At 39.5% G+C, this 13,224-nt stretch overlaps 1 protein-coding gene across 11 annotated transcripts in view; it reads left to right on the top strand.

Moving 5' to 3' along the window:
* Positions 1-13,224, top strand: part of ABLIM1 (actin binding LIM protein 1) — a 192,282-nt gene that overhangs the window by 116,246 nt on the left and 62,812 nt on the right. For all 11 annotated transcript variants that reach the window (XR_013953077.1, XR_013953078.1, XR_013953079.1 and 8 more), the window contains one exon: positions 21-114. Coding sequence is in view for 3 of the 11 variants with exons in the window: in XM_080598267.1 (XP_080454393.1) it covers positions 21-114 (94 nt within the window). In the remaining 8 variants the exon portion in view is untranslated. The remainder of the gene's footprint in view (positions 1-20; positions 115-13,224) is intronic.

Genomic DNA, 13,224 nt, shown 5'->3' with positions numbered 1-13,224 from the left:
TTGTGGATTTTCTTTTTCAGAGATGGTGCTCCTTATTGTGAAAAGGACTATCAGGTTCTTTTTGGAGTCAAGTGTGAAGCATGTCACCAGTTCATTACTGGGAAAGTCCTAGAGGTATGTCCTTTGTAAGATGGAGTTTAAGAATTGGGCCACATCCCATTATGTTCTCATGAAACCGCAAAAGATAAAAAAAATTCTCATGGGAAAGTTTTACTGCTGATTTTAGAGCAAAGGTGCTAATTTTCAGAAATATTTTCAAATGTTTTACCTTTGGAGTAATCAGGGAAAGTATGTGATAGAGAATTAATTACACTAGTTTCTATGGATTTGTGATTTCTATGTTTCTTTTTTAGTGGTGATGTGCAAAGTCTGTTGCATTTCTTATTCTGTGTCAGATTTGATATATTTATAGAGGTAATTTGAGTATTGGAATCATAACCTTTGACAACTGTGAGTATTCTGAGATATATAGTCATGAAGGGGGGTTGTGTACCTGAGATTTTTCTTCTCAAATAAGGCCAGATGATATGAATGATGCTGACAAGGCGAGGGAGAAATGTACTGGAAATAATATGTTAGAAATGAGAAGGCACAAACAGAAAATGTCTGAACAGTCTATTTTGTTGACTTTTAGTTGGAATCCTTTGTCTTCTCTTTGCATCTGGCCAAATCATTTTACAGTTGCATATCTTTTGTTGTCAGTACTGTCTTCCACGGCTGTGACTAGTCCCGTGAGCTGGGATCCTTGAATTATGCATGGATCCCTCTGTGTCATCACAGAACTGTTCAGTGGTTAAAAATGCAGACGACCTTCTTTGTCATGTTATCATTGAAATATGAGGAGCAAACCTGTTACCTCCCTTCCATATAGGATTCTATGTTCAATGGAAAGAACCTGACCTTTGAGCTTAGGCCTAGAGCGGGGCTGCTTGGCTTGGCTCCAGATTTAGTTATGCTTAATACTCAACCTTCCTGGGGAAAAAAGGAATTATTGGAGGAAAATAATATATATATAAAGGAAAATCCCATTTATATAATAAAGAAAGTGGAAGAAATGGGAAAGCCAGGAAGAACTTCAGTTACAGGTGTATTTTTTGGAGAGGAACCAGATGTACTATTTTAGTGAGTCCAAGAAATAAACCTGAAAGTATTACCAAAATAAAAACAGATGAAATTTGCTAGTTAAATGTGTATTACAAGTTCTCTTCTTTGTGTTCCATCTACTACCGGTATAGGGCTGTGTCTGCCCTCCTCTGAGAAGTTTCAGATTTGATGTAAAGTGGAAACAGCTTGAGTTTCTAGCTCTGGAGGTCTCTAGTTCAGTATTCGAATATTAGCCAGGACAGTAGCCACCAAATGAGACTCAGAAAGCATGTAGACACCTGGTGTACCTGTCACTGCTTCTACTGAGAGGAAATACACTTTTTCAGTTAGCTGTGATCTTAGTCTGACTCCTTTGCAGTGTGTTTCTAATTCTTTTGGAGAGCCACAAAGATAACTAGTGAGAACAGTCTGACTTTTCCCTTGAGTTAGAAAGGCTGTGTCTCTGTCTTTTGTCTAGAGGTCTACTACCATATGCTTATCTGTTCACATCTACTGATGAGTTTTTCAGTTTAGTACTCTCTATTGGAGAGTACTCAGCATAGCTGGAATGGGAAGCACTGCAGGAGAGAAGTAATTGGATTTGTGAGACGGGGAAGCATAAAATATTCTAAAATGACTTTAGATGCTATTTCTGCTGTTACTCTTTTACACAGCACATGATAGGTGCTCAAACCTGTGCAATCGGTTGCTGAAAGCAATGTGATCTATTCAGAGGCATGGAGATGAAAATAATAAAAGAGGAGGTTCTTTGAGTCTGCAGAGAGCTGGGAAGAAATGAGCTATTTCTGTTCGGAGCCTTCTGTGTAGTGGATGCGAATATAGAAAGGTTGCATTCCTGTTGCTCTTTCTAGTATCAATGAGAAAGAAAATTAGGTTTCTGAGAGGATCTAGAGCTATATCCTTTCAGAGCTGAATCAGCTGAGGCCAGGGGAAGATGAGTTCAACTGAACTAGGTTTCAGCTCTCCATCACAACCTAAGCTAAAGTTCAGTTTATCAGAGTCTTTGTGTCCCAGACAGAACCTTGTTGCAGTCATTTTGGCCTCAAGGTTGGTTTCTTGCCTTGTAGTTCTTTCTCTTCTTATGGGTATTTATTATCAGAAGAAGAAACAACATATTGCTGAAATAAAAGTAATGGAGCAGGAGTCCAACCTCATGTAAGAGTCAAAGTCAGAGAAAATAGATAAAGATTCTTCATGTGACCTAGCCCCAGCAGGATCCGAATATGCTCATGAAATAGAAACAGACCTTTTGAATGATATTATGGAAATATTAAGCCTGTGAAATTGTAGGTAAAACTAGAATTTTTGCTTGCATATTCATGGATCTCATTGATTATCAGAGGCACAACCCATAATAATACAGTAGAGGGCAGCAATAGTTCTCGATATCTAACCAAGACCAAAAAATAAAGCGTGTAGAAATTGAATTACTTGTAACACAGCTCTTTCCTGATTTGTTTTAAATGGCATTTGAAGCTCACTGCTATGTGACAGGTGTAGAGTGGACAAGTCCTTAGAGACTTTCACCAAAAAACAAAGTATTTTGTGGTCAGGGAGACTCAGACATTGCTTTGACTGATTTACAGTACATCTTAGTAGCCTGGATAGTCCATGAATAGAGTTCTTCACATATCAGCTGGGAATGCAGATGCAGAAGAGACATACAAGCGTTTTCTGTCATTGGGTGGCACTTGAAAAGATGCTTAGAAGATACAGCTAATATTCAATAATAGGAGGAGTTTATTAGAACCATGGGCTAGTTTCTTGTCTCCTCCTAGAAATCTTGTACGCTGTCAGAGATGCACAGTTCTAAAGGAGCAGTACTAATGTCTCTAAATTAGACTAAAGGCACTAATAAGTGGCAACATAAGATGAGAAAATCATGTGTCAGCACGAGTCCCCTTTGAGAAGAAAAGGTAGTTTAAAGGATGGGGTCAGAGCATGACATAAATCCTCTGGTAACAAAGGAGATGAGAGATTGGAAGTAGCCAGAGGGTCACGGAAGATAATTCACAGAACAGGATTCTACAGTTCATGGAGGGCTGCGGATGCTTTTGAGGCAGGACAAGTAAAAATCTCATTAGCCTGTACAGGAAATCACCCACAACCTTTCAGTACACCTGAAGTTTTAATTTAGATGAAGCTCGGGATTCTCACAGACAGATTACTGTTTTCCCTCCTTGTTTTCTTAAGCAGTGTTTCTTTGGCAAAGTTGGGCATTTTTGTCAATTAATATCATGGGCATTGTCTCTTGTCCTGCTGCCTCTCTTGGGAATGAAACCACATTACCGGCGTGAAGTAGTACAGTTGTAGGAGGTGGAGATTATGGCATCACTGTGCAGCTCAAGTGCTACTTGGCTTTGTATTTTGCTTTTATTAATAAGAAATATTAATCTGATCCATGTGTTTCATTTAATATGTCAATAAAATATTTGTTATGTCAGGACCGCTATATATTATTTCATAATATTCATCCAAAGCAATGATGTGAAGATATTACAGGGGAAGTATGTGGCACATTGTATGCAAACACTTCCCTCTAATGGATCAGAAGCAATCAACAGAATGCTGTTGTTGTAGGGCTGCTTTATTTTCTGCTCATTCTTATTACTTTACTAGATGGAAAGTATAGAAAAGCAGGAAAACTGAAGAGAAATGAAAGCATGAATCTGAGCTTTGTTTGTGGAGGCAGGTGATACCTGTTTTTCCAGAAAGAGTTTAATTTTTTTTAAAGAAAATTTAAGATGCTTTGCAACATCTCAGACTTTCAGCTCCTGCTCATTTTTATCCCTCATCGTTGCTTTGCACCTCTGAAAAATCAGGCTTTAGTCTTCTACATTGAAAAGTCAGCAAGAGAGACAACCACTGCTGAAGCTAACGTTGGCCCAAGAGTCCTCATCTCAGAAGGCAGCTGTGCTATGCCCTGTAGGCACATTCAGCAAACTTTGTCAGAAAAGCCAAGGTTTGAGCTCAAACGTTTTAAGGTTCAAGCCTTAAGAAAATAGAACTTCTCCAGCATTCTGTAGAGATGATTTATTTGCTCAGTTTTGAAATGCATTACTGAAAAAGACAGCATATATTTTGCTAATATCCACATCTCATGGAAGAATCTCCTTTTTTTCTATACCATAGATCTGACAACTTTGAATAGCCATAAAAATACATAAGAAAAAAATACCATGTGCATTTAAGTCAGCTCAGGTATTTCTCATGTTATTTTGCCCATAGCTTTCTGTGATAAATAGTCACAGATGATAGATAAGTCTGCACGCCAGCACAATGAATGTGATAAGTATCTAACATGAAATAGATACTGCAACTTTCTTGAGCATGCAGGATACTTTAATACTTGAGTATTTGATGATACTGTTGTCAAGACAACAGAGATCAGTGTTCTTCCTTGGGTTTCTCCAGGAGAAAGGAAGCTTTATTTATGGCAAATTACTCATTTCCTCTTAACTCCAGTGAAAAACTTCTCAGGCAATAATGCCATAATGAGAGTAAGGACTGTCACATAGACTTTCGACTAAGTTGTCTTCATAGCTTCAAGGCTTGCCTATAGTCCATCTGGTCTTAATCCTACAGATCTCTCTGTAGACATGTGTAACTCCACAAATCCGAGTAAACTTCAGCACATATTTCGCTATTTGAAAGATGCTGGCTTAAATCATTTTTGCCTCATGTGTTTATCATGCACAGTATAATTATTCCTGTAGGGCTTGATTCAAAATATGTTAAAGCACTGAGAAGCTTTCCATTGACTTCAGAGAATGGTGGATCGTGCCTATACCCATGCGTTTTATCTGTGCTTATCTAAAGTGTTTTACAAAACTCCTTAGTATTCTTTTAGTTCTGCAGAAAGAAGATACCAAGGCAGAAACGGGCAAATAACATGCATGAAATCAGACAGAAAGCCTGAGAATAAAAATCAGGTGTTGAGATTTTCACTTTTATTTTCAATTACTGATATGACTAGGATTTGATCTCATGATCTGGAGATCAAGATATATATATCTAGTATATCTACCGTCAAATCCCTCAACCATCTGGCTACTCTACCCATTTAATTTTTTTTTTTTTTAATGCTACTTGCTTACTATTCATTAGTAAATAAAAAGCCATTGTGTGATTTCTCCTGGCTGTGCATAGCTTGAGTTCCTGTTCTGGTGGGCTCCTGGCTGCCCTGTTTGTTTCCTGAGCACTGCTGAAACTCGCATGCCACCTTGTAAGCAGTGGCATAAAGCCATTTTAACAGATGGACCCGGAAAGAGAAATGCCAGGAAACCAGAAGCCTTCTTTGACTTCAGCCTGCAAGGTCAAGTTCTAAACGGTTTTGATATAGTAATTTATGCTGAGCTTCCCCTTATTTTAAAGAGAGTGAGTATACTTAAGAGGTTGTATTTCATATGGAGGAAACTTAATACTTCTAGATACTGTACTTTAATGTGCCAGAATTTTAAGATGTTTTATCTGTGCTGCACCTGATTCAGATACCAATTCTCTCCTTCACACCTTGACTTCAGAAATTAGAAATAAATAATAATAATAATTAGAGAGAGAGACAAAGTTGCCATGGTTGTATAAGGAAACTGTATATGTATTTAAAAGGCAAAGAATGTGAGCCTGTGTGGCCTGTAAGTTTATTCAAGTGTTGATTTCAGGGCTAGATTGAGAAGCTCACATGAAATCCTCACCCTTCTCTGCAGTACAGGGCGTAGTTTAGGTACTGCAGGGTATTCATGCACCTGGTCCTGTGTTCTTACGCCAGTACATCTTCTAGATGAAAGAATCTCTTAGATTCGTGTAGAGAATCTCTTAAAACAAACACAAATATACTTTACTTCTGTTCAGAACTGTTAAATGAAAGGCAAACGTATTCTTCTGCTGAATGAAATATATTTCACAGGGCTGTTTTCATAGTGATTATCCTGGAAGTATCACAAAATGTGTCGCTTACCAGATTCAGATGATGCAGCCTGTACCAGTAGTAAAGGTCGAGGTGATTTAAAATGTTTAGCACTTTTATAAAGGAAGTAGTTTAAACAAAGGCTGATGATGTGATGTATGCAAAAGGGTTTGGTTTTGGTGGTGTGTTAAGGAAAATTGCTGAAGGACGTATTACCACTCTGTTTTCATATCACCACACTGGTCTGGACATTTTATAGGCTTGGGAGAGAACTCAGCTGCTCTCAACCAGCGTCTCCCAGCCAGCGCTGTCATCCTCACACAGCAGAAAAATGCAGCAGCAGAAGGCTACATAACACATGAGAAGCAGTAGCGTTTAGTGCACGCCTTGTCAGTTCTGTGATTTGCTTTGTGTTTAATTTTACTGCTGTTCTAATAAATCAGAAAACACGAACGTGTTGCCTAACCAACAAGGTAAGTGGTAAAAAAACAGCAGAAGCACGTTGCTGCGATGGTTTGCCTTGTGTTTGCCCTCACAGCGAGACAGGTACATACAGCAGACCGCAGGGCTTGTTTCGGTTGTGGTATATACCTGTGAAGAGATCAAATAGGGTTGTTTTACAGGGCACACGGTGCGTTCATCAAAGGCTAACAGGATGTGTGTGAGGCATGGCCTCACCCGCAGAGTGCTGGCAGTACGCAGGATGTATGTGCCTGTGAGAGAAGCGGCCCCTGTGCTCTTCCTGCACTCGCCTGAATCAGAGCAGAATGCAAGCTGGGCGTAACTAAGTGCTTCTGACAAAACAAGACTAACACCCAGGAGGCCGTGTAAATTCTTCAGAAGCCGTGCAAGTAAAATTTAATAACTTCCAGAGCCGGAGAGTGCTGGTTTCGTACTCGGTGGACACCTGTCCCTGAGGGAAAAAATGTTCACCATCGAGCGGTGACACACAAGTGATGGATGAGAAGTGGCCCTGCCCCTGCCTGGGCCAGGATCTTCCCCGTTTCCTTCTCTCAGAGCGAGCTGGTCGAGTCAGTGCCCGCGTGTGTTCAGCGTGCAGGCTTGGCGGGCGGGAGAGCGAGAGCAGAAGACGATGAGGAGGAGGAGAAGGAGGAGGAGGAGGAGGAGGGAGGCTGAGGGCTGGGTGCACTCAGGGGCGCCTTGCTCGTGGTCCGTAAGGAGGTGGAGGGAGTCTGCCCACCGGCCGAGCAGGGATGGAGTTAGACTGAGGAATTCTTACCAGAAGGTAAATGTCTTCCTGTGAAACCAGATCTGAACTAGAAGGGGAGTAGTTTTCTTTTTGGGGAGGGGATACAGCTTTGTGATGTGACTGAATAGCTTGTCAGTAATATCAGAATAGGATGTTTGTACTATTAATACTGTGCTCCAGCAGGATTTTTTAAAGGGGTATGTGTAATCCCGTGTTTTAGTTGGAGAGTGTAGCTAACATTTTTAAACTGCCAGGAACAGATGAGAACAGGACAGAGCTTGGCTGTTCCTGATTGCAGCTGATTGCAGATGCACGGAGGAACAATACACTGCTTTATCTCAAATACTTCTTAATATAGTATGTTAGAACTTGTGATCACTTCTGGAGAATCGGTGCATAGCAATAAGGTTAGAACTTTTTTTCCAGTTTCCCTGCCTTTGAGCTCAGAAACCTGTGTTAATGTCAAACGTTGGGTTTTGTATTGTTTTTAATGTGGGGTTTGTTTGTGTAGAAATGGGGAAATGAAAAGTATAATAACTCAGGGATATTAGTAAATGTTTTAGCCAGCTTGTCTATGTAGCTGAGTAGCAGCACAGACTTAATTCAAACTACCCTTCCCTGATAAAAATATGCATGTGTAATTGCACAGAACACAACACCATGCACAGGGTCAAAAATCTAGAATTAATATACTTCCAGAGAAAAATAATCCAATAAAATATAATAATAAATTAAAAAAAAAAAAAAAGACCTTCATGTAAAAATCTTTCTAACAGGGTTTTGGTGACTTTGCTTTTTTAAATTCAAAAGATTGAACTTGGCAAGAGGGATATCTGTATCTAGAAGAGGCTTGACATATAGTAAAAGCAATTAGCTGGAGTTGACAGAGCCCTAACACAAGTTCAGTTGCTATGGCAGCATCATCACAAGGCATTAACTTCTCGGCAGTGGTTTTGAAACCATCCCTTAGTCAATTTGAACATCAATAGAAAAGGGAGGAATGTTAAGAAGATGGTGAATAAGGAGAGCAAGTTGTAACAAGTAATTTGAAAAAATAACCAATTAAAGCTTCCTTATTGCCACAAAGGGACCTGTGAAGTCTTGCAGGTGCTTATAAAATAATGGCTTATCTATATAAATTGCTTTCTTGTGTACAGTCTTGCTGATGAGGATTTATGTTTCCTAGCACAGCATCTATAGCTTTTTCCTGTTTGTTTTAATTAAATATTCTGTAGAGTGTTTCTTGCACTAAGTATTAGTGATAAACTTTAGCAGGCTGCTAAAAATACTTTAGAATGACATTTTAGTAGAGGCATTTATATTAGTAAAAAGATTACTGCCACCAAGAGCTGCCTAATAGTATATAACTATTGGACGTACTCCAGTAGCACACAACAGGTACTTAAAACAAGTAGTTTTTTCCTGTAACAGAGGTGCACGTAACATACCTTTTTTTTTTTTTTCCCAGTGGAATGGTAAATTACCTGGGCTACTTTATTTTTCTTGTTATGTACCTGTGTTAAGAACTCTATTGCGTGGTTGTCACTGTAGAACATGTTTTTTTTTCTTGGCACAGACTGTTTTAGGGAAAACATAATATTGGATTTTTATTTTATAGTTACTCGTTTCTTCTGTTGGAATTCATCTTTTCAACTTTTGCATATATATTTATATTTATTTTTGCATCTTTTAAATGTTTGCACCACAATCAGCCACAAAAGAGGTATAAAATTACTGAGGATCCCTGCACCAAAGTACTACACTGAAACCACTGTCATGGTCTCGCTTTCAATTGGGATGTAGCGCTAGGGGAATGTGAGGTAATCTGTGACATCATGACATTATTTCAGCCAGTTTAATTTTTGATTTTCCTGGACTGAGATCACAATGAAAATGGATTAAGTGGTGAAATATTTTTTTGTAAGATTGTGATCTTTCATTTTTAGGTTCTGTAAGTGGAGGGTTTGCTCCTAACTTGTAGAAGGGCAGGGTGGGACTTACACCTGTCCCCAGTAAAAAGTAATTGTTGGGAAGAATGCAGCAGAAACCAGTTTGAAACTTGAGAAGTGGAGAAGAGCTTGTTGAGGCAAGTCTATAGGTGTCACACATTTGTAATAGGCTCCAACCAGGTATTGTGCTTAATATTCTCTATGTGAGGACTCAGTCTTCTCTTCTGTCTGCTTTGTCAGGGTGCTTTCCCTGACAAAGTTTGGAACCTAGGAACTTTGAAGTCCACACAATTAACACCCAAGTGTCTCTTTACTTATCTGGGTGCTTTAAAGATGAAGAAATATGATTACCTGAGTATTTTGCAGGTAATTAAATGTTTAAAATGACCACCTGGAGCATAAAGTAGGTAGGTTTTAATTGCATACTCATGCTACATTAGAAGGTCATACACCTGTAATTGTTCTTTAGATAGATACCTGGTTTGTATGACATTTATTACAAGCTATTTTCTTTGTAAGAGGGAAACAGAGCACACAGCAAGAGGTGCACCTGTGCATCACCAGCAACGCAGATATGCTGGCATTCAAACTGTCTGTGAAACTGGCTTGGGGTGTTCCATAGTTCACAAAGGTCTCTGAAATGAGCACCATGAATCACTTGAGTATGAGTTAGTGTGTTAAGAATTTGACTTGTACATGTAGGACTTGGAGAGAGATTTGTTATGCATACAGATGGATGTTTTGCTTTGAATTCTGTGAAGTAGTTGCATCTTGGCTGGAAAATGTTGTTTTCCTAGGAATGAGAAGAGTAAGAACTGAGGCAGTAAAACTTCAAGCAGATTTCTCAGCAGCACCCTTGAACTACTGTGCTGTTGAGGCAACAGTCATAGAGATGCTGTATTCAAGTGAAACTTTGATGGCAGCAAATGATGTTAGGTATCCCTTTCTACTATATGTCCATTTATCTCTTTCCTGTTCATCACCAGAGTAACATGTTCTATCATGGTTATTTTGTTGGAGTCATTTTCCTGCGGTAGCTAGAAACCTTGATTTTATACGGAACTGAAGAAAACAAGGTAGCGAGTAAAATGGCTGTGTCTTGGCTCTGAGAAACATACTCTGATGTGATGTTCATGCCAGCTAGGATTCAAAAGTGTGCTTGCATAGTTTTGCATCTGTAATTAGAAATCATCTGTATGAGAAGACTGACAAACAAAATGGACCTCTGCCAAAAATAAAAGGCTCTGATTCTAAGTTATTCTGTTTGAAAAAAGAGACGACTATTTCTCTGCATTAACTTATTCACATGGTTAATTTGATGTCATTTTGGCCAGAATTGTAAAGCAAGGATTCCTCAGAAATGCCTTGCTGTAGTCAAATTCAGTCTCATAATTATGTATCAGTGACTCTGGAGTTAAGAGTGATGTGTTTGGGAAGAAAAATATTTGAAGAATATCTGTCCCTTCGCTAGATGGTCACCTGTTGCTTATTGTGACCTCTTACTGGAAGAATTTTCTAAAGGTAGTAGGTAGCATTGCAGATAATCAAGAATAAAATACTTTTTATACTTTTTAAAGCGTTATAGGACCAGAGTAGCTGGAACAGTGACTACTAGGATGAGTTTGCTACAAGAGCAGACACTAGTCACCAAAAGGAAAAAAATACTCTACTCAATTCACTCCTGGCATGTTTTCCTATTAGAATAACGTGGGGATCTACCAGATACAAATGAGCATATATTGAGTGCTTTATTTCTGCTTTGTTTCTTATTGGCTACCTTTGTTTTATGTCCTCTTGTTATTTTCTGCTGAGGTACTGTGTGATCTCATGCTTAATCTCTTTTCCCGCTCCTTTGGCCTTCCCAACTCTTCTTTCTCTGTTGTTCTTGGGACACTCCCTCTGAACTGAATGCAGACATTGGAGTGGAGACCAGGCGTTGCTAAATCGCATGCCAGAGGTTGCACGGTTCCACAAACAGCCTTCTGACAGAAAACTGGAAAGTCAATTTTATATTAATTAGGTAGGAAATCAGCTATGGTTATTTGAATCTGGTGGTGTGCTACTCAGAGGCGCTGCCGGACTGGGAGTCTGAGAATTTGAGTTCTCTGCTTGGATCTGCTGCAAGAATTAATTTTGATCCAAGGTGAGTTGCTTAATGCCCCAAACTCTCACATCCTTCATCGATAGGCAGGTGCTAGCCTGCTCAGCAGGCTAGCAGGAGTTTTGCTGAGCCCTGCACTGAGCTGTCTCAGCTGTACCCATTCTGCAGAGCCCCTGGTGCTGGTGCCGTGCTGGAGCAGCCATGGCAGTAGCAGCTCCGGTGCTGATGCGGCACAGCTCGCCCCGATCTGCTCCTGGCGTTGTGCTTGGACTGTCTCCCTGAGCCGCAAACCGCATCAACAAAAACTCACTTCCAGCAGCAAAGCTCCTGCTATACCAGGAATTTTGCTGCTTTGCCAAGACAGCTCGAGGAGTAGATTTTTCAGGCTCTGACTCTAATTATTCTGTTGGTTTGCTCCTGTGCTCCCTGGGAGCAGTTTAGAATCACAGAATGGTTTGGGTTGGAAGGGACCTTAAAGACCAGCTAATTCCAATGCCCTGCCACAGGCAGGGACACCTCCCTCCAGACCAGCCCTGGCCTTGATGCATGTTTAAATACTTCTGTCTGTATAAAGCCCATTGAAATGGATTTTAAGGTTAGAGGAATTGCTAAAAGCATCTTGCTTGGCCTTCTCTTTTCAAAATCATAGAGCTTTTCCCTAAAAATAATGGTAATAATGGTAAAATAATAAAAATAAAAGCTTATCCTTTGGGAAATTATCCTGTCTTGTCATGAAGGCTGCAGAATGATCGTAAAGTCACAGATTTTCCCTCTTGCTGTTTAAGTTACCTCTACTGTAGAAACCTCATTTTGAGGTTAAATTTGTCTAACTGCAGCTCGTTGATGTCACAGTTGTTTTTGTTTGGTTTTTTTTTTGGTGGGATTGAAAAGCTTATTCTCTTTCCTATTATTATCTCTTCTTTGCTTTTAATTAGTTTTCCATTGTGCTCCACTCATCTTTGAAGCCTCTCTCTCTCAGTAATGATTTGGCTCCGAGTCCTTCAGTTTCGCATCTTAAGGCTCACGTTGGTTTGGTGGCTCTCCGCTGAACTACTCTGCAAATCCACGTGTCCGCTTGTCAGTATTATAACAGTGATGCTGCAGTATATAGTCAGAAGCAAAACCTTCCTTCTGCTATCCCTTTATGTTCTTTGCACACACCAAATGATCGGAAGAACCAGCCCTTTGAGGTACTCTGTGAGCTCTTTCCAGGAGGTTACTAATGATGATCTCCAAGTGCCCCCCTCAGTGGCTGTGGCCTACAACATGGCGCTCAGTCTCCCAGGGCCCTGCTTGCTTGATTTGCGGCCATTCTGTATTAGGCTATTAAAACGTACTTGTTGGATTTTAGGTAGCTTGAACAAGCATTGTTTTGAGTCATCAGCAAATTTACAAGGAAAGGCTTTTATATTTGTTTTTAGATTTGTTTTTATTATATTGTTTGGGCCAGTAGCAGAGGTACCTCATGCTGTGGGCAGAAGGAAGTCATCTCTGAGGTGTTTGTCTCCCCCCTGCTAACACATCCATCTGTCAGACAACTGCCTAGCTATAGTGTTTTTTTTAAGACTCTTGAGTACAAATTATTCAAGTCTTTTAATTTGTAAAAGTAGACTCATGGCAAACACTTAAAAAAACAGTATCAAACAACAAACAGCATCAAACATTACCTTTTACATTGCCTTTTTAATTATCTTAATTTTTATGCTTTTTCTATATAAAAGAGTACAGAGCATGGTAATTTTCTTATTTGTCTTTTACAGTACACAATTTAGGACATTCAGTAGGCTGTCTTTGAAATTCAAGGATTTATCTTTTCATGGTTACTTTAAGATCTAGGTATATGTTCCTTTAAAATTCCATGTGTGAACATGCAGTGTTGTTCTTTATTTCTGTCTGTCTACACAATTAAATCATGATCGGAATGGAATTGCTAATTTTTAGAATTGCAAATAAC

Source organism: Anser brachyrhynchus (assembly GCF_964034855.1).
Source record: "Anser brachyrhynchus genome assembly, chromosome: 6".
NCBI lineage: Eukaryota > Metazoa > Chordata > Aves > Anseriformes > Anatidae > Anser > Anser brachyrhynchus.
The sequence above is the reverse complement of the archived record's forward strand: the minus strand, read 5'-3'. Positions and strand labels throughout refer to the sequence as shown.